This window comes from Epinephelus fuscoguttatus, linkage group LG21 (genome assembly GCF_011397635.1).
Source record: "Epinephelus fuscoguttatus linkage group LG21, E.fuscoguttatus.final_Chr_v1".
NCBI classification, from domain to species: Eukaryota; Metazoa; Chordata; class Actinopteri; order Perciformes; family Serranidae; genus Epinephelus; species Epinephelus fuscoguttatus.
The window spans coordinates 34,379,868-34,403,573 of NC_064772.1; the positions used below are offsets into that span (position 1 = coordinate 34,379,868).

The 23,706-nt window shown below is 42.1% G+C and overlaps 1 protein-coding gene across 1 annotated transcript in view; it reads left to right on the forward strand.

The window, feature by feature from the left end:
• The window catches only part of si:dkey-225n22.4 (collagen alpha-1(XXI) chain), an 86,023-nt gene that overhangs the window by 7,747 nt on the left and 54,570 nt on the right, over positions 1-23,706 (forward strand). The window contains exons 8-17 of the mRNA XM_049565648.1: positions 1,995-2,168; positions 5,143-5,220; positions 5,352-5,363; positions 5,686-5,775; positions 8,060-8,113; positions 8,233-8,286; positions 8,785-8,838; positions 8,930-8,983; positions 11,116-11,169; positions 11,547-11,600. Of these exons, the coding sequence (XP_049421605.1) occupies positions 1,995-2,168; positions 5,143-5,220; positions 5,352-5,363; positions 5,686-5,775; positions 8,060-8,113; positions 8,233-8,286; positions 8,785-8,838; positions 8,930-8,983; positions 11,116-11,169; positions 11,547-11,600 (678 nt within the window). The remainder of the gene's footprint in view (positions 1-1,994; positions 2,169-5,142; positions 5,221-5,351; positions 5,364-5,685; positions 5,776-8,059; positions 8,114-8,232; positions 8,287-8,784; positions 8,839-8,929; positions 8,984-11,115; positions 11,170-11,546; positions 11,601-23,706) is intronic.

Sequence of the window (23,706 nt, forward strand, 5' to 3'; positions counted from 1 at the left end):
AACAATACTGGTTGATAAAGAGTTTTCAGGTAGTAATGCATTACGTGACATTGCACAAGTAATCACCTGAAATCTTATTGGTAATAATATATTATATATATATGTTTATATTAGTCAGTACTGCTAAAATGCATATTACAGTCACCCCAAAACTGTTTGTACACACTGTCGCTTTTTATACCATGTTAACGAACTTTCCGCTCTTAATCTGTGACTTTTTTTCCTCCTAAAATTATGAGTTTAATTTTGTAATGTTTTGACTTTATTCTCGTAGTTTTACGACTTTATTCTCATAGATTTACGAATTTATTCTTGTAGATTTGCGAATATATTCTTGTAGATTTATGAATTCATTCTCATAGATTTACGAATTTATTCTCATAGATTTACGACTTTATTCCTGTAAATTTACGACTTTATTCTTGTAATATTTATGACTTTATTCCTGTAGATTTACGACTTTATTTGGGTAATATTGTGACTTTATTCTTGTAGATTTACGACTTTATTCTTGTAATATATTTTAATTTATTCTCATAGATTTACGTCTTTATTTTCCTAATATTACGGCTTTATTCTTATAATATTCTGACTTTATTCTCAAAATCTAAAATTCATTTCTTTGTTGATTGTTGACAGATTGTTCAGTGATAATTACTATTTTTTTTTAGAAATAAAATACTGAAAATCAAATAACTCAAATTGCTTTAATTTTCTTTTGGACATTTTCAAGTATTGTTTGACAGTATTTATGCAGCATTTGGGATCTAGCACATAAGAGTTTGTAGTGTCATATAATGCTAACATGTTAGCACATTATGTCTCAGCGCATCAATAACTTAATAAGTTGAGACGGTGTAACCAGATAACTGCAGTGAGAACATTTAGCCCTAACTCAGTTAATGCAGCTGCTTAAACTTGCACCATCAATAATATCCTCACAGTGGTCAGATAGATGATCCGTGAAGTATCTGAAGATGACGGAAACATAACTGTCACACCAGTTTACACTGGTCGATATAAAGAGTGTACTGTGCTGTGCTCCTGTTATTTTCCTGCCCCTGAAAGAAAGAACATATTGTGTTATTAGAGTGTACTCTGTCTCATCCAATCTCGGGTTTCCCTTCATGTTGGTTTCTGTGAATGAACCTGACTGGGACGACTTGCCGAGAGCCAAACTAGCAGTTATTCAAACATCATCCCTGTTCAGTTCAATACGCAGCTGAACCGGTGAAGGTGTAACGTGATGGACGCCAGGAGGAGGCTCAAAGAAAACGTTTCCTACTCTAAACCACTGGATTTCCCCAGTGGAAACTAGTCGGTGGATGTGTAGTTCTTGGAGCGCATGTCTCTGTTTCCATGGCAGCACAAGGTAATAATACATCCCGTCGGATACGCCAGGTTGTGTTTTTCCAGAAGGCACCCACCACCCTCTATCCTAACACACCTAGAGTCTAGCGTAGAGCGTCGAAACAGGGTTGTAATTATGTTCAATTTGTGTTTGCACATGTTTGATTTGATTTGGTTTGATGTGGCACAAGGTAGAAGCCTGTGATTTGTCACTTGGAAATGACGGCTGTGGCTCAGTCCCAATGAAACAATAGCTGCTCTGTTTCTCTCTCCCTCTGGATGGTTGGAGCTTTAAAGAAAAAAAAAAGATTGTGATGGAAAAAGGAAGGAGTTATTGGTCTTAATACCTTGTTGGTCATAACTATTTGTGGAGCGTTTAGGGAACACACGTTTTTGGCCTTAGTGACAAAATTAGATTAGATGAAACACATGCGCGCACGAGGCTGCCAACAGAAACGGAACGCTGAGTGAAAGAAGATTTGACAAGTTAATAAATGTTTTCACATCAAACTTTGCTCCCGACTCAAAGCACGAACAAAGATATGTTTCAGCCTCAGAGATGAACAGCCTCTCTGTTAACGTATCGTCAAATAACCGTGAGAAACAAAGGGATTCATGAAACGCATATTTGTGCTTTCTTTCAGGCTTTGTATGATGGAAAGTGGCATCAGCTCAAACTCCTGGTGAGACCAACCCAGGTCACCAGTTTCCTTGACGATCAAGTGATCCGGGAAATGATGCTGGAACCGGTGGAGCCCATTTACATCAACGGGGAGACACAGGTGGCCAAGAGGCGAGGAACAGACATCACTGTGCCTGTGAGTCAAAACAAAAAAAGAAGTGCAGGTGATTCTTGTGTCTGACTCATGGAGCAAAATGTAGTTGACTTGAGAAACAGTTTCAAACGTATGATAATAGAGGCCACAAATAATAATTGGCTTTTGTTCTGAAACTTATTGAAAACTATTTTAAATATAGAATAAAGTCAAATCTGTCCCAAACCTAAATAAAACAGATCATCACACTGACACAGTGATACCATTTCCACCTGGCATGAGCCTGCAGGAGATCATGTGTCTATATATGTGTGTATCTGTTTGTCTGCAGCTAATGTGGCACACTACTGGACCAATCAGCCTATTATTTTGTGTGCTCAAAGACCTTTCATGGTTGCAGTGAATCACAAGTGATGAAAAAACGGTTTTATTGATGACTCCTCACTCCCTTATGAGTTGTCTGACTGAACTACTCTTATTTCGAGGAGGAAGGTCCCTCGAATTAAAATCCAAACCTTTAATAATAACCTCCAGTGTGGAGGACTGAAGCTTCGTGATTTATAGCTGTGTTACTGCTCAGTCTGTTCAGTCCAGGACAATGTGGCTCTGGCAGACAGAGCTCGCTGACCCAACCGGCGTGGAGAAATATAGAGCAGTACTAGCTGCCCCACTGACTGGCATTCCTTTGATCCAGTAGAGACTGGTACTGATAATCTGTTTATTAAACACACATTCAGAATCTGGTTTGCCATTCAGACACATGTGAATAGTGTTACTGCACTTCACAGCAATCTTCCTTCCACACCAGCCCTGCCTTAGCAAATGGACTTAGAGATGGCGTAAGAGATCTTTATGAGAGTAACAGACTAATGTCCTCTACACGGTCACGTCAAATCCATTCCCCTAGGACCCCAGTCACACAGAAAGTGTTTTGCAGCTTGCACTTGTCACTAGTATAAAGGCTGCCACCCCATCACGTCCTAACCCTAACCTTCCTGTGTAACCAATCTACTTATTTTTCCGCCGTAATCAGTGTGTAGTGGCTGACATGTTGAGGCAGAGGGTACTGTCTGTAGCTCTGGTTGAGGGTGAGAGGCTGTCAGCAGATAAACAGAGATCTGTGTGGGTACATGAGAGCCTAAAAAAGAGGGTGGGTCATGAGGAGTAGCACCAGTTGGTCCAGGAGCTTCTCCTCCATCATGGACGTTTCCAGGCGTATTTTAGGATGACTCAGGGGCACTCTGACGACCTGCTGTCTATCGTCAGGGCGTATAGCAACCACTACCACCAGTTTCTCCTCCATCGTTGGTATGCTCACATGACATCAGAGAACAATGCAACATGCTGATTTAGCTGTTAACTCATCGGCATCACACATATTCCACCAGAGCAACTGTCAACAGACTGATTTCACTGGTTGCAAAGTAAATGGAAACACAGAGATTATCACTGTTGAATTCTGTTTGATTTTGAAAGATGAATCAACGTTGATTTCACAGTGTTGTGTCATAAACCTTAAATGTTGTTTCAAAATTGTTTCAACATTGAACCAGCTCCTTCTGAAATTTCAGTGTTGGTTTATGTGAATTTTGTTAACCTTCTTACAACCATCAGGCACAAAGTGGGGAAAGACTCACAAAGCAGACTCACAGACTCAGATAAAAGTTCAGGGTCTCTAATCAGGCTCAGTTCGGTGCACGGGTGACCAGTAACATGTGCAATGTTATCATTCGACAGGCAAAAGGGTGGTCAAAAGACAAAAAACACACTCACTACGAACACTAGGAAACTGCTGGTACTCTCATTCAAAGGTAAAGACGATCTGGCAACAAAGAAGGGGAAGACACGGACTTAAATAAACTCAGACAAGGGGAGTCAATGAGACACAGGTGAAACACATGGAGACAGGTGAAACACATTAGGGTGGAGGAAGTAATCACAAAGGAGGGAAACTTCACAGGACGTGGGATCTGAAATGAGATGAGACAATGGTTACCAAAATAAAACATGAAACACAGGGATGACAAACTTTAGGTAGCTTGATGGGTCATGACAACCATCAGAATTCAATGTTGTTACAATGTTGAAACAACAACTGACATAATGTCCACAACATTTTAATATTAAAGGTCGGTCATGTGCCATCCGGGGTGGTAAAGTGTAGACCTAGTTTACACAAAGTAACAAGCTAGTGTGCAGGAATGTTCATGTGTTGCTTGGCAACAGTCCAGTCCCAGTCCAGTTGCCGAACTATTTGTGTTGGCTCAGCCAAATCAACCATTAAAAAAACAAACCTGTTGCTGCTTCTTACTGTTAAATGGTGCTTGTAGAACTGTTGTATGAAGGCAATATCACACTCAAGGTTGTGCTCAAGGTCGACCTGCTGCCTTGCATGATATGCAGCCTTTTGCTGTTATAGTTTAATGGCACTCTGTGGCGTCAGAGGGAAACGCGGTGGGACAAGAACGAAAGTTAAGGTGGTGAAAGTCCAAGTAGGGCAGGTGGGAGGGGTGGTGTATGGGTCAAACAAACGATGACTTTCACCTGGGGGGCGGTGTTGGTGTCCCATAAGATTCTAAAGCCAAACCCTTTTCTTTTTTCCTAAACCTAACCATGTGTTATTGGAAGGAAAAAAAATGTAAATTGGCAGTGTTGTACCGGCGTAAATTTCCTGTGCATTTTGAAAGAAGACAATACATGTAATAGGCAGAAACTGACACGGTGTCCCAGAGTGTCAACAACCAACACACCCAGGGTACCTCTTATGTCGTATCTGGAAGGTCCATGACCAAACATCAATATGTGACAAGGTCGGGGTGAGAATGTGTTGGTTCGCTAAAACTAGTCTTATTAGGCAACACGTCTGACATCCCTCTTGCCAAAAGAAACAAGTTGGTGTTAATCAAACTGGTCATGACTGTTGGTAATAAGTAATAGAATTTCATTAATCACTTATTACCTTTTCACCAAGTAACATTTCCCATTTTCCTCACCACATTTCCATCTTTTAATTCAGGTGGAGATTCAGAAGCTGCGTCTGTACTGTGACCCTCATCAGAGTGAGAGAGAAACAGCCTGTGAGATTTACTCTGTGGTAAGATCTCCACTGTCTCCTGTATAAACTGGAATCTCCACTATAAAGGTCACATTATGTACTTCTGAATATGGAATGTGATAATAACCATTATTTTTTGTCTTGTTCTTCTTGTTTCTCTCACGCTACAGGATGATGAAAGGGTAAGTGGCAGTTTCTATCCTGTTTCTTACACATTTTTAATCTGACTTTGCTTCAAAGTATTTAGCCACCTATGTGCTGCAAAAGTAATGATGTCACACCTAATTAGATACTGCATTACGGAAATACCTGGCAACGTTCGATTCATGCTGAGAAGTCTTCTATAGGGCTTCAATTTTGACCTTTCAGAGAAAAGTCTTTTTATTTAAACAGTAATAAAACCCTAATGTCCTAGTATCATATCTATAAAAGTCTCTCTTCAACCTAACGAGGAGGCTTTGAGCGTGTTTCAACTGCTAAATGAGTGTGTTTGTGTTTCCTCAGTGTCCTTTGAATCGAACAGAAACAGCGGAGGAAGAGGATTGCAACTGTGTAGTCGGGCCACCAGGGGAGCGTGGCCTGCCAGGACGCATGGTAACACACAGACTGCTTTGTTCTATAAAGGCCATAACACAACGTCGGTGAATGCCACGCATCAGAAAATACACCCTTATTATTTTCAACTAGTCCATACCCATTGGTAGCTTTGTCACCTTCTACCTATGCCAATCCTCAATGCCTATGTGCAGTTTCACATAGATTGACCACGTCAGTGAGTAGAAAAACGTGGGACAGACAGAATGACTGACTGACAGAATGACACACTGACAGTTTCCGTGATTATGTACATCATACCATACCATGACTTAGTCATACCAAACATTAGAAAAAACAACAAACATTGGTCCACAGGGGGAGCCACAGCGATCGGTCGCATTTTAGCCATTTTGAAGCATTTTTCTGTTGTTATAGCGCCACCCAGTTGCCCATTAGAGTTAAATTTCTCCAGTCACCTTGAGGCGTCCTGTTCTACATATCTACCAAGTTTAGTAAAAATCCATATGGCGGTTAGGCCTAGATAAGAAATGAGCTCTCTAGCGCCCCCATTTTGTTTGATGGGGTCAATAATGGAGGGGTCCCCTCAGATTATGTGTGGTCATATGCCTACAAAGTTGCGTGGTGATGGGTGAAACCCTTGAGATGTTCTACACCTTTATGTGATGAGCCACGCCCTCCGCAATATTCATTGCCTTATAGAAGCTCAGTTTTAGGAAGTTTTCCAACTTTTGCCAAGAGGGAACTTTAGATATTGCTCCCTAGATTATGTTCACCCAGTTTCATGCAGATCGCTCAAACTTCCTAGGAAGAGATCCATTTGAAGTGTTTTTCAAAACATTCAAAATGGCGGAAAATCTATATAAGCGGAAGTTATGGGTTCTTGAGGCAAATGTGTTCCTCATGAGGAGAGGCATCTCTGTGCAAAGTTTCATGTCTCTACCACATACGGGGCATCAGATATGCCCCTTCAAAGTTTGCAATTTCAGTTGGCTGCTATAGCGCCCCCCTTTGGCCAATTGATGTAATATTGCTTCATTGGCATCCTCCCATGACCCTCTACCACTGTGCCAAATTTCACATGGATTGACCAAGTCAGTGAGGAGAAAAACGTGGAACACACACACAGACATCATGATATAGTAAGATGTACAACCCCACACTAGAGGCAGCTAGACATGTATCTGCGCTCCTTTTCACTTCACGCCACTGTCCTATTTCCAGCTTTGCTGTGTCCGCAAATAAATGCATATTTTCATCATTCGCTGTATTAGGGGCTGTTTCAAGCTAATGTATAGGCAAAGGAAGTACAAATCTTTCAGTAAGTAATAACGTGGTTGTCTGTTGATGAGCTGCAGCGCAATCATCCGGTGTGTGCTAGGGGCAACACTTGCCACATGATGTGCTGCACCGTGGCACATTATATGCAAAACTGAAGATAGATGTAACATGCACCATTATTTTAGATTCATATTTTTTTCATGCTTTTATTGCTGCAATAATACATGTCATTATACTCCAGGTTAATACACACACACTAGTAGTTATTTAAACACCGCACACCACAGTGGTGTATGTGACTGTAAATGGAAAGGGAGGAGAAACCACAACAGGCAAATTGGAAAACAGAAATTTGTGTTTTTCATGTGTAACTGGTGCATTACACCAAATGTATTCCAGACCTCATCCTCTGTCCTCGACTAATGACCTCTAATGACTGAGTTGTAGTGACTCACTTCTAATGACTTAAAGTAGTATTTGTTTACCCAGAGAGGTTTTTTGGAATTTCCCAAGAGTTTAAAAGATGGGGGTAGACTTCTAATACTACTCAAATTTGTGTGGCTTTGAATACAAAAGCCGACTTACTGGCTCCAACTGATCTTGCACTGCGTCATCTGATGTTTGTTTGTTTTTGGGCCAAATATGGCTCTTCTGGTTGTAAAGATTGCTGACCACTGGCCAAAACTATCAGAATTAATTGTAAAAAAAATTCATGGTAATCCATCTAATTAGGTTGAGACATTTCACTCAAAACTTGTGATGGTGCCAGTGGAAAAGTCAGGAGATTGCCACAGTCATTATGGTATACTGTATGGAAACCATGACCATGCATTGATTAGTTGTTGAGATATTTCAGTCTGGACCAAACTGATTGACAGACTGACAGACCAATATGGCCAGCCATGGAGCCACACAGCTAGCATAGCTAAAACAACAGGGATCTATTAAAACCTATGTATTTTTAAATAACTATCCAACTGTACAATGCACTATGTCAAAAGATAATTTTGCTGTATCATGATGGGTTGTTTTCATGTTACAGGGTTTCCGAGGGGAAAAAGGGAGGGAAGGACCACCAGGACCTGATGGTAAGCCTGTAAGTGCTAATCATTTTCTCCATCACTTTCTTTCTTTTCACAACTTCATACTGTCATCACCAGTCTGTTAGATATGTCTGCACATGACAGAATGAGCACATGTTGTCTGTGTTCCCAGGGTAAAGATGGGATACCTGGGGTACCTGGCCCTCCTGGATTACCAGGACTGAAGGTAAAAAATCATTTGCAATACCTTTGAATCGCCACAGTGCAAGTCCCACTTTTACTGCACTGAATCACTAACAGTGTATAATTGTGCTCTGACCCTGTGGAGTTCCTTGGATCTGTATTATTCCCCCTTTATGCTCTCTGTAAGGCACATTATCCCTCAGTTTGGCTGTGTCTCTTGCTATGCTGATCATATTAAGCTTTATGTTTCTATGGAACCTTTAACCTGGCTTCTTTTTACAAAAGGAGGAGAGGATGTCACACAGTTTCTTACAGATGAAACACAACGTAACTGAAGATCTAAAAAATGCTTTAAGTCAGTTTTTGATCCAGTTGAGAGATTTTTGCTAAAGTACGGCGCACTGCATCTCTTTCCAACAGCTCCAACAAATCATCTCTTGCTTTGTCTCTTTTGGTCTTGACTACTGTAAGGCATTGTGTATAAGCTGAGATCTGACTCTGATTTTATGCTCTTATCTACTGTCTTCCCTTGGCTGTGCAGGGTGAAAGTGGCCCGGCGGGACTAAGAGGGGATTCAGGTCCAGAAGGTCTCAAGGTCAGTCTTTATTGAAGCAGCAGTATCAGTGCTGTGACTTTTCTAATGTGCTGCCAGTACTGATAATACCTGTTCTGCTGATACTGTCTAGGGTGACAGAGGGGAGCCAGGTTTATCAGGAGAGCCAGGACCCCCAGGACCCAAGGTGAGACTCTCTTGATACATCCATGGTTAAAACAGAAAGTAAGCAAACACATAGGTCTTTGTAAAACACAGACGCTACTAACTAGACTAATAAACTTCATCCAACATACATGACACAGTAGGGACGGGCAGTTTAAGTAATTTCCATATTGGAGTTGCAGAGTATTCTAGTCCAGTGGTTCTCAACTGATGGGTCGCAGTCCAAGACATGGCCAAACGCAAGTATAACGCTTAATATACTGGACTGTGTGGACCTTGGACTAACGACTAAGGAGAAATCTGGACCCCGTGGCTGGACCAGTTGGGAACCACTTCTCTAGTACTCGCAAAAAAACAAAAAACAAAAACAAAACAAACCAACATAAGAATAACATTGTAAATTGTCCAACAAGGGAAAACAATTGCAATTTGAAATTCATTTAATGCACAACAAGGCTTCATTTAGCTCATTAAACCATCAATGAAGTTAACATAAGAAATATCAGCAAACTTTCTGTTGCTGCCGTTACATATGTTAGATGCAGTGCCGAAGGACTGTCACCAAGCTGTTTTCCACCCCGTGTCTTTAACGTCTGCCTGGTTAGCACGAGCTAACACAGCGGCAGTGGCTAACATCCAGCACTGAGCCATTAAATGCTCCCAACAATTTCACACCAACACTGAAATGGCTGGACTCTGTCGTTAAACCCATTAATAACTGTCAGGTGTCGGATGCTAACAGCTTTGTCACTGTGTGTGTGTGTGTGTGTGTGTGTGTGTGTGTGTGTGTGTGTGTGTGTGTGTGCAGGTGGATTCTCACCAACCGTCCCCAGTATGGAGCTCAGGCTCCTGAAGCAGTAGTGGCTTTTAGGATCTCATGATAAACAGAGAGAGAGAGTGATAGCGGGACAAGGAGATGCTTAGCGAAGCAATAAGCTGTGTGGTGCTCTACCATGAAATAAGAGTTTACATATTTAAAAAAAATGACTCTATATTTTATTACTATTTAGCAATGAGTCCTAAATCCCGGAAAAGAGTTAACATTTTAGCACTCCTGGTTCCTTCGTCTTGAAGTCAGTGGGTTTTTGGTTAGAACAGAATCGATGAAGTATTTTCTGCAGTAATCCAAAATCACATGGAAAAGCAGCATTGGCTTTTTGTCAAGGAAACCAGGGCGATGTTAACTTCCGAGTTTGCCTAAAAATAAATCCATCAGTCATCCCTGCAGCACTCTTTGCTGATGTATAAATCAAGTATAGCACTCATGCCCTTTCCTACTACCCAGCAGCTGCGAGTTGTCTCTCTTTGTTGGACCTGATGATGGTTTGTCTCACTCATGAATCTGGGGAAGCATTGTAATTCTTCTTGGATAAGAAATCCTGTCAAATGTCATAATCTTCATAAATACATAAAACCCCCAGAGGCAAATTGTGGTTTTTGATATTGGGCTATATTGACCTCTACTTGAAGTATATATTCATGTGCAGTAAATGAAAGTGGAAGCGAATCAGTCCTGGCTACCCCACCTAACATACCCCAATGTTAGGAGCATTACTCATATATACTGTACATAGGGACCCTGAACTTATTTTAGCACCGCCACTAGTGGCTAGAACTAGTGGTCCTAATGAGTAGGCTTATTTCACCACACACAAACAGAGCACTCACTGTGATCATCTTGTTCCAATGATGAAGCAATTTGTATTCCTGTTGGTAAGAAATCTGCCGAGGATGAGGCTTGTTTGGCATCACACCGTGTCCACAGAGCCAGCTGGACATTAACGTGAGAGTCTGGAGTGGTCCTTCAAAAAGCATTTTCTATTTGTCTCTCCAACTGAATACCATAATGAGCAATAAACCAGCACATGAGGCCAGGATTTCTCTTTTATAAAAATTCAGTCATTATTTCCCATCTCATATGATCTAATTGGACTAATTAGAGTTTAATTTCATGTCAAGCAAAGCCACAGTGGGTGTTAATGGGAAACCAGGTCTGATTCTAATATGAGATATTACTCTGGGTTTAAAGTGAGTTTTAGTCCTGATTAATTGCAATTATTAAAAAAAGAAAAGCAATCACTATTGAATAGATATAAAAATTATTAGATTTGAACATATTAAATGTCACTACAGAGCAGATTTCTTTGCACACAGGGTCTTCCTGGTGATAGAGGTGAGCCGGGACCTCCAGGAGAAGCTGGACCGATGGTAAGATCCAGTTCTGTCCAACAGTCACGTGCCTCCAAACTGCATTAAACCAGTGTAACTGACAGTTCCAGTGACGTGAAAGCATGAAATCTGAGGTGTCAGTTCATGAAAATAAAATATTATGCCAGTGTAACAACCTAACCACGTCAGGCCAGATGCACGTTAAATAAGCCTGCTATAAACCCAAGTAAAGAAAACAGCTCTTTAATTCTGGAGGCTTGGCTTCCTCTGTGCATGTGTGAGTGTTTTTGGGACTTCCTCCTGTCACTGCAGTCTCTCGCAGTTTTTGAAGTGGGACACATAATTACTGTAATGGTGTTGAATTTGGCTGCTTCTGCTCCACTTTGCCTCTCAAAGTGTGTTTGTTGTCCAAAAAGGGGGAGCCGGGACTGCCGGGGATGGGCGGACTGGTTGGGCCGCCAGGACCAAAGGTCAGTACAAACTGCAGGTACTGGGTGGGGGACACATACAGCACATGGCTCAAGATATGTTGACATAAAGATACACACTCCTTGATGTTGAAGATTCTATTCTGAAAATGTACAGATGAATACTGTATGCTACTGTAATAGCCTCCACTCTTCTGGGGGCTGTTACTAGTGATGGCCAAATGAAGCCTCATGAGGCATTTTCTGTATTTTATGAGCCCACTAGATGGCGCTCATGGTTTAAAGAGAGAGGCTCAAAGAATGGCAATTCAGTGTGCTTTCAACCTTTTGTTGAACAAAAAGCGCCATCTAGTGGGCTCAGAAAATAAAGAAAATGCTTCATGGGGCTTCATTTGGCCATCACTAGCTGTTACATCCAACCAGATGTGGAGTGTGGCTGCAGGCTGTTATTCAGGCACAAGAGCCTTTCTTGAGGTCCAATACTGAGGGCTGTGTGACAACTCGGAAGCACACTACTGTCTACTTTTTACATGTCAAGAACATTTTTTACATACCCTGAAGTGCTTGGAAGTCCATCCACTGGTTTCTTATTGTGAATATTAAACATGTTCAACATGTTTATGATCTGATTTCCTCTTGTGAGGGTGGGGCCCTGAGGATTGCCACAATGTTTATTACAGATTTATGACTAGGAAAAAGGGCTGCCCCCGAATTTTACCATTAGTTGACTAGTCACTCACATGTTTACTACATTAATGTAATTATTAAATTATATTAACATTAATATAGGCCTATATTTTATCTACACGTGCACGTCACACACTGAGTGAACCGCCTGTTAATGATGCTGTGGGCTAATGGGCATGTAGCTACTTCCATGTTTCAGATGATACGTCATGTTCAGATTCAGATTCAGATTCAGAATACTTTATTAGTCCCCGGGGGGAAATTGTTTTTTGTTCCAGTGCTCCGTGCAAAGTGGAAATAGAAATACAGCATGAATGGAAACAAGAGATAAAGATGAAGATATAAATAAAATACTAAAATAGACAATGAAATAAATAAAATAAAATATTAAAGTAGACATTAAAATAAAATAAAATAAAATATTAAAGTAGACATTAAAATAAAATAAATAATAAAATAGTAAAGTAGACAATCTGAAATATATACAATATACAATGAAATGGTTGTAGCGTTATAAATTAAATAAGAATGAGTAATTATATTGTGTGTTTTGTTTTATAAATAGCCAAATGAGTCCGATCATCAGAGGGAGGAGTTGTACAGTTTAATGGCCACAGGTAAGAATGACTTCCTGTGGTGCTCAGTGGTGCATTTAGGAGCAATCAGTCTCTGGCTGAAGGTGCTCCTCTGTTCGACCAGAGCGTTGTGGAAAGGGTGAGAGCCATGCTGGAATATCGCCCGCACCTTCGACAGCATCCTCCTGTCTGACACTGCTGTCAAAGGGTCCAGCTCCACCCCCACAACGTCACTGGCCTTTCTGATCAGCTTGTTGAGTCTGTTGGCGTCGACTACTCTCAGTCTGCTGCCCCAGCACACCACAGCAAACAGAATAGCACTGGCCACCACAGACTCATAAAACATCCTGAGCATAGTCCGGCAGTTGTTAAAGGAGCGGAGCCTCCTCAGAAAATAGAGGCGGCTCTGTCCCTTCTTGTAAAGGACTTCAGTGTTCTTAGTCCAGTCCAGTTTATTGTCAATGAACACACCCAGATACTTGTAGTGTTCTACGATGTCCACGTTATGCCCCAGGATGGAAACTGGTGTCACTGGTGTCGTCGTTCTCCTCAGATCCACCACCAGCTCTTTTGTCTTTGTTGTGTTGAGCTGCATGTTTGTAGTCGACCAATGAAGATGAGTTTACATATCACCTTGGGTTCGTCCTTCACCTTCTCAAAATGATCCCATGCTTTGGATTTCCTGCCTGACATGTTATTAACTAGCCTGTAGAATAACCGCAGGTACCAGCCCTGGAAATTAACCTGACTCCTGTCTGACTGCTGAGCGTGGACACTTCCTGTGTCTGTCCTTTCAAAGTAAAGTCCCACACGGTCCAGTCATATAGGTTTGAATTTATTTTGACAGGGTGCAGTTCCTGATAGAGTTTCCCATTTTTGTTTTTTTTTTGCAACTAGCATCCAAGGAAATCTTGCTGACTAATGATCTTTCTGGTCGACTAACATTTGGTCGACTGTTAGGTGGCAGCACTACCAGGAAATGTTGACTCTTAGTGCTGAGCTCCATCCCAAATTCATTTTCAGGTTTTCTGCTTTCATTTGACATATGCCAGTTGTATTTGGCCTACACCACTGACCTGCCATCTTCCCCTAAAGATCTCCTGTCCCCCCTAAAAAAGGTCAAAATGAGTTTGGTCTAAGAGGGTTAAGCTTTTTGTCATTTGGCATGTCTGCAAGATAAATTTGTGCACTCAAGACAATAAAACTACAAGCCACGAATAAATCAAGATGAGAGAACAAATCCTGGCCTTGATGCAGCAACATCTCACTGCCTGACTGCACTGTTTACTGTAACCTTCGAACCTTTTCTGTAGCCACACTGAGGAATTTTAAAGCCACGATGGTGCCGAGCGCAAACTTTGGCACACTGAGTTGTCAAAATATCCAACTTTTTTCTTTTTTTTTTTTTTTTTGGCACCACAAGTGAAAGCAAAACAGTCTCTCCGTCAACATCTTTTCCCAGGTTAGGTTTAACAGCATTATGCAACACCAGACAGAGATTATCAAACAGACGTACATGCATCAACATAAAGTCGCACAGTAAATCAGAAAACATCCTCCAATTCTGTCAGTTAATGTAATTAACACCGCTGCAGCAGCGTCAGCCACATTTGTACTGTATGTGGGATGTTCCCCCTGCGGTGACTTGAAAGGAGTGAGCGGCTAAATGAAAGAGCACATGCACACATCTGCAAGCATGTGAGCACGCCCACCAGCTACAAGTGTGCGATGCTATTTTGAGTCTTCTCTGAACTCCTTTGAGTGTTCTAGCAGTTTGACTCACAGCCACCCTGCTCAGTAATTTTGGACTCTTCCTGTTATCATAATAAACTACTTTCCCCGAGAATCTGGAAGTGCTCTACACCAACTGGAGGGTGGTGGTGCACAGGGAGCTGGAACAGCGCACAGTTGGTGTCCATGTGTGGATGTCTGGGGGTGGGGGGATGTTTAGGAACAGGGACAGTGAGCAGCAGTTGCTTTTGAAGAACACAAACTCTATCCAACTGCTAACCAAATGCAAACCAGTGTGTTCTGTGTTTGTTTAGCCATCCAGCCAATCATAAGAATTACTTTGCGTTTGCTAAATACATTTTGGGAGAAACTCAGGAGCGCCATGTTGTTGAACTCTGATAGTGAAGATCATCCACCTCAACCTCCGCACCCTTACTTTTTCCCGCTCTAAATGAACATCATAATACTTCCTGCTTTAATAATTACAGGGTAGAACTCTCTCTTGTGACTGGCAGCTGAAAGTGGACCTTGGGAGGCAGCTTAAGTTTCAGGGGCATATTGCAAGGACGTCACTCAGGCCCGAGTTGGTCCTAACATCTGACTCCACAAAGCAAGTAGTGCTGTGGAACTTGCAGTCCCCTGGGAAGACCGGATAGAGGAGGTCAATGAGTTAAAGAAGGCCAAATTCCTTGAGCTGTAGAGGCCTGAGGAGGGAGTGGTTGGAGGGCCTGCTGCGAGCAAATCGAGGTGGGCTGGAGGGGTGGATCAAGATCAAGGGCTAAGAGGGCAGATCCATGGTGTAGCATGCTGCAAGCCGGGGAATGATCACCCCCAGCTGGGTCGCCCAGGTGAGGGTGTCAGATAACCTAAGACCTGAGATCATCACTGATGACATGTCCAAGCCGCGCCATCCACGTGTTTCAAATAACCATCCCTGCCAGCATATTTAAAAAATACTAACAACTGTAGGAGGTGTGTGCATGCTGAGGGTCAGGGACACGAGGGAGACTGACCGACCACTGCTCAGTGTGCCGTGGACAGTGACGCAGAGCTGTTAGTGAGGGTTAACCAGCTGTGAGCACTTACTGTCAGACTCTGTTTCCCTGCTGGGAAGACTGGCGGAGCTCTGACAGCCACTTGAAGCACATTTATGTTCCTTTCAGAGAGTCACAGTGTGGATACCTGTGTTGTAGCCAGACAAGCGGTTGTGCTAGAGGAGGCTCTCAGGTGTGTGTGTGTCTGTCGGGGTGTGTCTGCACACAGCTGCAGCGCTGTTGTTTATCGAGGGTGAAAAATATGTCTCTTTAGCTGCTAAATGCTGCACTACGTTCACCAGTTAATCTGCAGCTTTATCTGTTTGCTGCTGTTCAGATAGTGTACAATGGGTGTCTCATCAGCTTCATCAGAGTTTATATCACTGAGAGCAGCTGCTGCTGCTGCTGGGAACTGTACTGATGAGGGCGATAGGAGTGAACCAAAACATTAAAGTTGTGGGTGGTGAGACCAAAACAATGAGCTGAAAGGTACATAAATAATCTGTAGAGCTGAGGGGAAACTGTAGAGTTGGTGATGATAAGGTGCCGGGCAGCTCGGTTGCTGGTCCCTCTTGTTTTTCCAAATGTTATTATTCCTCAGGGGTGGGAACCGGCAGAGGACCCATGATACGATATTATCACGACACTTAGGTCACAATACAATATATTGTGATATAAAACCTCTGTCAACATCAGTTTTACCTCATAAGATAAAGTTTTCAATCTGTTTATTGCAGCAAAATGTGACACAGAGCAGACAGACTGACTAACACTGTCATAACACCTGTCAGCAATGTTGCATACACCTGACAGACTGAACTGTGGGCAGATTAAACCCCCTCTGAGAGGCCAGATTAAGGGTGATTCCCAATTCTCATTCTTACCCCTGTGGTCCTCCAGAATCTTCGTTTCAAGGGCTATGTAGCCCTCGGTCTTGGCCCTAGCCCTTACTCCAAATGAGAACTGAGACGCCCCTACCCCTCACGTGAACTGGCAAAACCAAGGGGAAGGGGGAAGGGGTGGAAATGAGATGCACCCTAAGCACGTGAACGAAACACTTCACATGCAGGTATCCCGCTAACTGAATGGCAACACCAGTGTTTGAGGCATTGTCTGTTACAGGAGGTCTGCGGTGTTTGCTCTGGTGCTCTAGTTTGGAGAACATCAGACAGCAGTCTCCAGTCTTCTGTGAGATAATGTGCCATTACTGTCACATATGAATCCACCGACCTCCAGGCGTCACAAGTTAACGCCACCCTTCCTGCTGCACTCAGCTTTATGCTTCCTTCTGTAGAGTGTTTCTAGCATGTAAAAAAAGCCTTTGTTTTCAACAGCGCTGTATGGATGCAGATCTTTGCACATGAAGTAGGTGATGGACTGAGTTATTGTCTTCACTCTCTCAGAGTTGGATGGTAGTTTTGTCGAGCTAAGTGTGTCCAGTGTTGGTTGATTTTTCTGCAGAGCAGGTTTAGCGTTAGCTTGTCCGTCAGTGTGAGGTGAGCCCTCATGTTTGTAGTATTCCCAGAATATTTTACTATATGACACATATGACACTGATTGCAAATCACATGTGTCATATCCACGTCCTGCTTTCCTTCTGTGTTAAAAAATCCCAAATAAGTCCAGACGTTAGACAACTTATTCAAGTAACACTGGCGGTCCCGGAGAGTGAGTGACCGGACATGGTGCGTTAGTAAATTCAGCGTGACGTTCTACACTAAAATGAGAGCCCTGTTGGTCGAAGAAACCAACCATTACTTTTCTTTAAAAATTATCTAATGGTTAAGTTAATCACACATTTGCTCTGCTCGGTGCTCTGCTGCTCCGTCTCCACAGACAGAGTGTCCAGAGTGCGCTCTGCCACTCTGAGAGTGCGCTGCTCTGGATAACCCAACGGTACATTCAGACAGTGCTCTAAATTCACGAATGGTCCAGTTTGTGCCTCTGACAATGAGTGTTTCTGAACACACCACTCACATCATTTTCCTCTACTGTCTAATACAAGCCAACAGAACTCACTAGCTAACGTTGGCTATTGTCTGTGGGGAATTGTTTTGCCTCGTGCTAAGCCCCGCCCACTAAAAAAACGTCATGTGGTTTGCTAACAGTAGCTATGTTTCCATCCAAAAGTGATTCGAATCATTGGGAAATGCGCATTAAAAGAAATACGAATCCTGTGTGTTTCCATTAAATGTACAGACTTTGGTGAAAACTATGAACTCGCGCGAGTTTTCCGCAGAAACTGGAAACAAAACAAGTCTCACATTCTTCTTCTTCTACATTTTCTGGCGGTTGGCAACCAGCTTGTTAATGCATTACCGCCTTCCCGATCTGGAGTGTGGATATCACCATGGAGAGAGGTGCGCTACGTCAGACTTAACTCGAACATAACCGTTTCCATCCCCCGTTTTGCGAATCAACAATTTTTCGAATCAACCAAAACCCGGCTAAAGCAAGCGTATTTTAGTTTGTGCGAATCAGGGGATTTTAATTTGAATTTTGGTGTTTGCATCATAATTTTCTGATGCGATACTTCTAGATGCGCATCTAAACAGGCTGATGGAAACATGGCTAGTAAAAGGGTCTATAGGACCCCATATAGTATGGACCTTCAGACTAAATAAAATCAGGTCGTATGAGTGTATACAACTGTGTGATAACACTTGATCACCAGCGTCTATATGTTCAACATGCAACACTTACACTACATAAGACTGAAGCTAGACTGCCAGATGGTTATCACAGATTCCTGGAACAGTCTGATGTTGACCTGACCTGAGTTGCATCACAGATGCCACAAGACTAACAAACAGAGGAATTTCTTCCTGCAACGTCAGGGAACATTGACCGTCCTAATGATTAACAGGAAACAGTGTGTCTTTAAACAGAACGCAGCAACGTGTGCTGTAAGGAGGACTAATTGCTTGTTGAGTGTTATGTTGGGGTTGAAAGGGCAGAGTTTTATTATAGACTTTTGCCTGCATTGTTTCCAGACTGAAGGCTTTAATCTGCTGAAGTGGCTCTAACTGCCAGAGCTAATGGAGAATAATGGGTGCATGTGTCCACATGTGTTGTTACTGACATAAATCTAGTTTGAGATTCACAGGGAGACACTTCATACCATGTTGGGTGAGACTAAGATATTTATTCTCACACTGATCTCTCTCATGCATTTCCTGTTATGACAAAATGTAAATCATATGGGATAAATATGTTTATCATGAATGTATTTTCCCTTGCTTTGGCCAAACTGGACAGTTCTGAATGACTGAGGCAAACATGTAAAGTATTTTGGCTGCACATGTTTGAAGTATTTTGGGTGCACATGTTGGCTTTACTGTAATGTTTGTCGAAGACTGACAAGGACATTTATTTTGGAGCAGTCTGAATATAAATACACCACAGGTGAGCGGAGAGCGTCACAGCTGTAACAAGGTTTCAATTCAGCTCCGGTACAAGACATCAGTTGAGCTGAGTAGTTAGGTGTTTCTCAGGTATTTAAAGGGCTCATTTCACAGAGCGTCAGCAGAGAGCAACATGTTGGACAATTAGCTGCGGTAAGACTGACATCACAGCTGTGTTAGTGATGTGAGTATTTGTCAGGTTTTTCTGTCGTCTGGTGGTGATCTGGCTCTGGGCTGGATTTCTTGGACCAATCGCAATATTGATTGTGCTTGTACTTTTTAAAAGTCTTAAGTCTTCAGCATTTTCAAATTCATCAAACAGTTCAATTACTCTTATTATTACTCTTAGTGTGCTTGCTGTAGTTAGGCAACAGCATGATGGATCAAAGTCTCCAGAAGACGCCAACACACCACAGTTGTCCAGTTCTCACGCCCCCACGGCAAACCAGACAGTAAAAAGCGAGCTTGGCGGCTCACACTGGACGCAGGAAGCACCTTGAAGCGTTCTGATTTTCCATGGACCGCTGCTCCCTACCTTTTGGCGCTCATGTTGAGCAATGGGGCTGTTCACACTAGACAAGCCACGGCCCTGAGCTTCAGGGCTGGCTGGTGATCTGCAGCGATAGTTTGCTGAAGTAGTTGGCTAAATGACATTTGACATATTGGGGCGCTTCTGCATCCAGAATGAAGTAGTGACGCCTGGTGCATCGAGTCCTGTTCCTCCTTTATCTTTGCCACTAAACGTGATTATTCGGTTCAACAGGCCACTCTTTCATTTAGCTTATTTTGCCTTTTACTTTTACCTTTTTTTACTTTTACCTTTCATAGTCTCGATCAAGAAAAGGAGCTGCATATACGACCACTTGTTGTCATGTGACTGAAGCTTTGATGTGACAACAAGTGGTCATACATGCAGCTTTACCTACAGCAGACACAAGAAGTATACAGTTATGGTATGGATATGGTATGGACAAGGATATGGCTGACTGGTTTGACAGTTTGATTGGAAGGAAGCAGTCCATTGTGACGTTTAAAGCCTCAAGGTTCTCATACTATTTTACAAACATAAAGTCTAAATGCTGTTACAAAGCCTTCCCTCCACAGCCAAGGACACAATCATGGTCTTCATCAATTTTGTTGTCATAAAGGTTTAGTGTTTAGGGTTAAGAGGTTTCTAGCAACGGGGGTGTAGACTGCAACTGACCAAGGTCCTGTCTACACATGTGCTTAAAAAAGTATTTTCCTCTATGTTTTGGCCTCTCGTCCACACGTAAAGAGAGTTTTAGGTCAGTAAAAACAGATGTTTTAAAACAAATTGTAAGGTGCAGATTTTTTAAAACTCTGGTTACTATTTGTAACCTGTGAGTCAGGGCTGCAGCTACGACCCCATCGAGAACACTGAGTTCATGTCCTTGGTATTGTTTCTGGGAATTTGGAAATATTAATGATCCGAGAAGGAGTTTACATTCTACGGTTAACACAGAGGATTTTTGTAAGGCAGCATTTAGACCACCATGCCAGGAGGTACACATATAAGCAGTATAATGTTGCATTCACATGGAATCAGGGAGATGGTAGACGGGGTTCGAACGCATCGTCATGGACAGAATTTCAAAACTTTTCCATGACTTTACTGTCCTGCCGTTCTGTCGGATGTTTGTTTGTTTGTTTTTTTCCGATGCCTTCCAAAACTGCTATCTGCCTAATTCCATGTGAACACGGCATAACTGTGAAATTATATGGATTAATTAATCTGAAGTGGAGGCTGTCAGTATGCCTACAGCATAACTATTAGTGTTATTTTTAATATCACAGATGTCGTGTGACAGTGTTGTGAGATTTATCTCACCAGAATACGGCCTGTAAATACGACTGTGTCAGCGCAGCATTATGCCAGTTCCCAAACAACTGCTGGGGACAGAAAACCCAATCATAGTAAAATAGTGAGAAAAAAATCCAGATGTCATCTGTGCAGAACCAAATTAGCTCGCAGTGTGGTCACCGCCTGAGGAAACATCCTCCATCGACTGTAAATAATTTCTGTCCGCCCATCCATGACAGCTCCATTGAATGTTAATGAGGCCTAAACTTAGATATACTGTATGAGGCTTAAGGCTGTCAGCATAGTCTTTAATCACACACTCCCACACACATGCACATAAAACTGCCTTCTTTCAGCGACATACTATACATCATCTCTCAATTTCAACTCTGGATTTGATGTTTCACACTCAAGTGAAGCAAGTTAAAAATGATCAGCTCTGTGGTAGGTGTAGGTCTCTTATTATCAGGCACGGAGCTTTCTACACCCAAAATTATGGATTTTCAGATGCAGCTGTGTGAGGTTTACATGTCACAGAGAGATAAAGATACTATACATCACACTTCCCCTCCTTGTAATTACTAATAGCATAACTGTTACCTGTAAAAAGACACGCGGAAAATGTGTTTCAGTGTTTAAAATGGGAATTTCATACAAATCCCCTTATACAATCAGAGGGAAGCCACTGGGTTTATTTTAAACCCCTGTGCTTGTAATTTTGTAGTAAGTTCAGAGACCTCCGTGACTCCATATGGAAGTTACAGCTTCTCCAGCCTGCAGGCTGTGAGACCTTCAAATCATCAGCTGTTCACCGTAAGTACAGATTTACGGAGTCCCCCGAGGGTCACAGGGCTGAGGAAAAATCACTGATGTGGTAAAGCGATAAATAAACTGAACGCTCACTTGAGCAACAGGCGGAGGTAGGACCAAGTCATTGTTTTGCAAGTTAAGTTTCAAGTCCTTGCACTCAAATCCAAAGTCCTAAACTTTGAGTTTTGAGTCCTAAACAAGTCAGAAAGCGCTCCTCACCAAATGTAATGACATTTTATCAGCAGTTTACAAAATCCTGATTGCTTTTCACAGAGTTCCCACAGTCATGGAAAACCTGGAAAAGTCATGGAATTTCACCATCAAGCCCAGTCTTACTCTGAAGTTGAGCGGTTGAGCGGTGACTTGTGACATCAGAAACCAATGAATGAAGGTATCTTTTAACGTTGGCATGATATGCTGCTGGTTAGCCATTACAGTTTAACAGCGTTCAGCGGCGTCAAGGGGAAACATGGTGGGACAAGGACGAAGCAAAGATCTGAGTGGGGCGGGCAGGAGAGATGGTGGGTAGGTCCAACAAACAGTAGCTATGTTTCCATCCAAAAGTGATTCGAATCATTGGGAAATGCACATTAAAAGAAATATGAATCCTGTGTGTTTCCATTAAATGTACGGACTTTGGTCGCGTGAGATTTCCGCAGAACCAGAAACAAAACAAGTCTCTCATTCTTCTTCTTCTACGTTTTCTGGCGGTTGGCAACCAGCTTGTAAATGCATTACCGCCTTCCCGACCCGGAGTGTGGATATCACCATAGAGAGAGGTGCGCTACGTCAGACTTAATTCGAACATAACTGTTTCCATCCCCCGTTTTGCGAATCAGCTTTTTTTGAATCAACCAAAACCCGGCTAAAGCGAGCGTATTCTAGTTTGTGCGAATCAGGGGATTTTAATTCAAATTTTGGCGTTTCTATCATAATTTTCCGATGTGATACTTCTAGATGTGCATCTAAACAAGCTGATGGAAACATGGCTACTGACTTTCACCCGAGAAAGCAGTATTCCTGTCTTGTAAAATTCTAAAGCCAAACCCTGCTGTCATTTCTGAAGCGTAACCATGAGTGTTTGTTGTTGAAGAAAAAAAAAAGGTCAATTTGTGGTGTTGTACCGTTGCTGCAGTGCGTTTATTTTGTAAAAGACTGTATGAAAACGTTAAATTTCCTGTGAAATCACAAGTGTATCTTTAAAGAAGAGAAACTGACACGGTGTCCCAGAACATCAACAACCAACACACCCAGAGTACCTGGCACATCGTGTGTGGACGTGGAAAGTCCATGACCAAAATGTCAATATGTGACAGGGTGAAAGTGAGAATGTGTTGTTTAAAAAGAAGATGAAGAAGAAGAAGAGGGTTAAAAAAGAAAGCTGTCGTCACTTCCAGTAAGTGCAAAGCGGCAGTGTGCGATTCGAGACATCACTACCCCGTTGAAATCAGCGCACAACACAAAAAATATGTAGTATACATATTGTACTACATTGAAGTCTGCTAACGGGGGTATGCGATTTAGGACACACTACATATTAGACAGCACGCATAAACATACCAACAAACTTATTACATTTGTGTACATACGTGTTACATTTATCAGTCCGTTAGCAAACTCGTTTTTATGCTAGCTTCCCATGGTACAGTGTGTACATTTTGTCCAAAATCTGCTGCGAGAGTTAAAATTCCCAACGTACTCGAGGCATATTCTGGGCCAAGAAAAACCCCAAAAACAAAATGGAAGAAAGAGTTTCACAAACCCACTAGAGGTCATGAAGATTCTCAGAGGAATGAATGGACTTCAGCTTGCCTCGCATACATACACAGAGCTATAACAGGGCATTATGGTGAAGTGAACATTACTCAAAATCTTTGCTACAACTCGTTACGTTATGTTACGTGCAATAAAAGCAAGTACCGTGGGCTTAAGCTAATAACAGTGACTAGCATAAAGCTTGACAGTTATTATTGAGACAAATTTTAATGCCATGTAAATTCCAAAGCCCCGTTTCATAGTATTTAATTGGGTTATCAATAATAATAATAATAATAGGCTAAGTTTGAGCAGTAAAAATGCAACAAG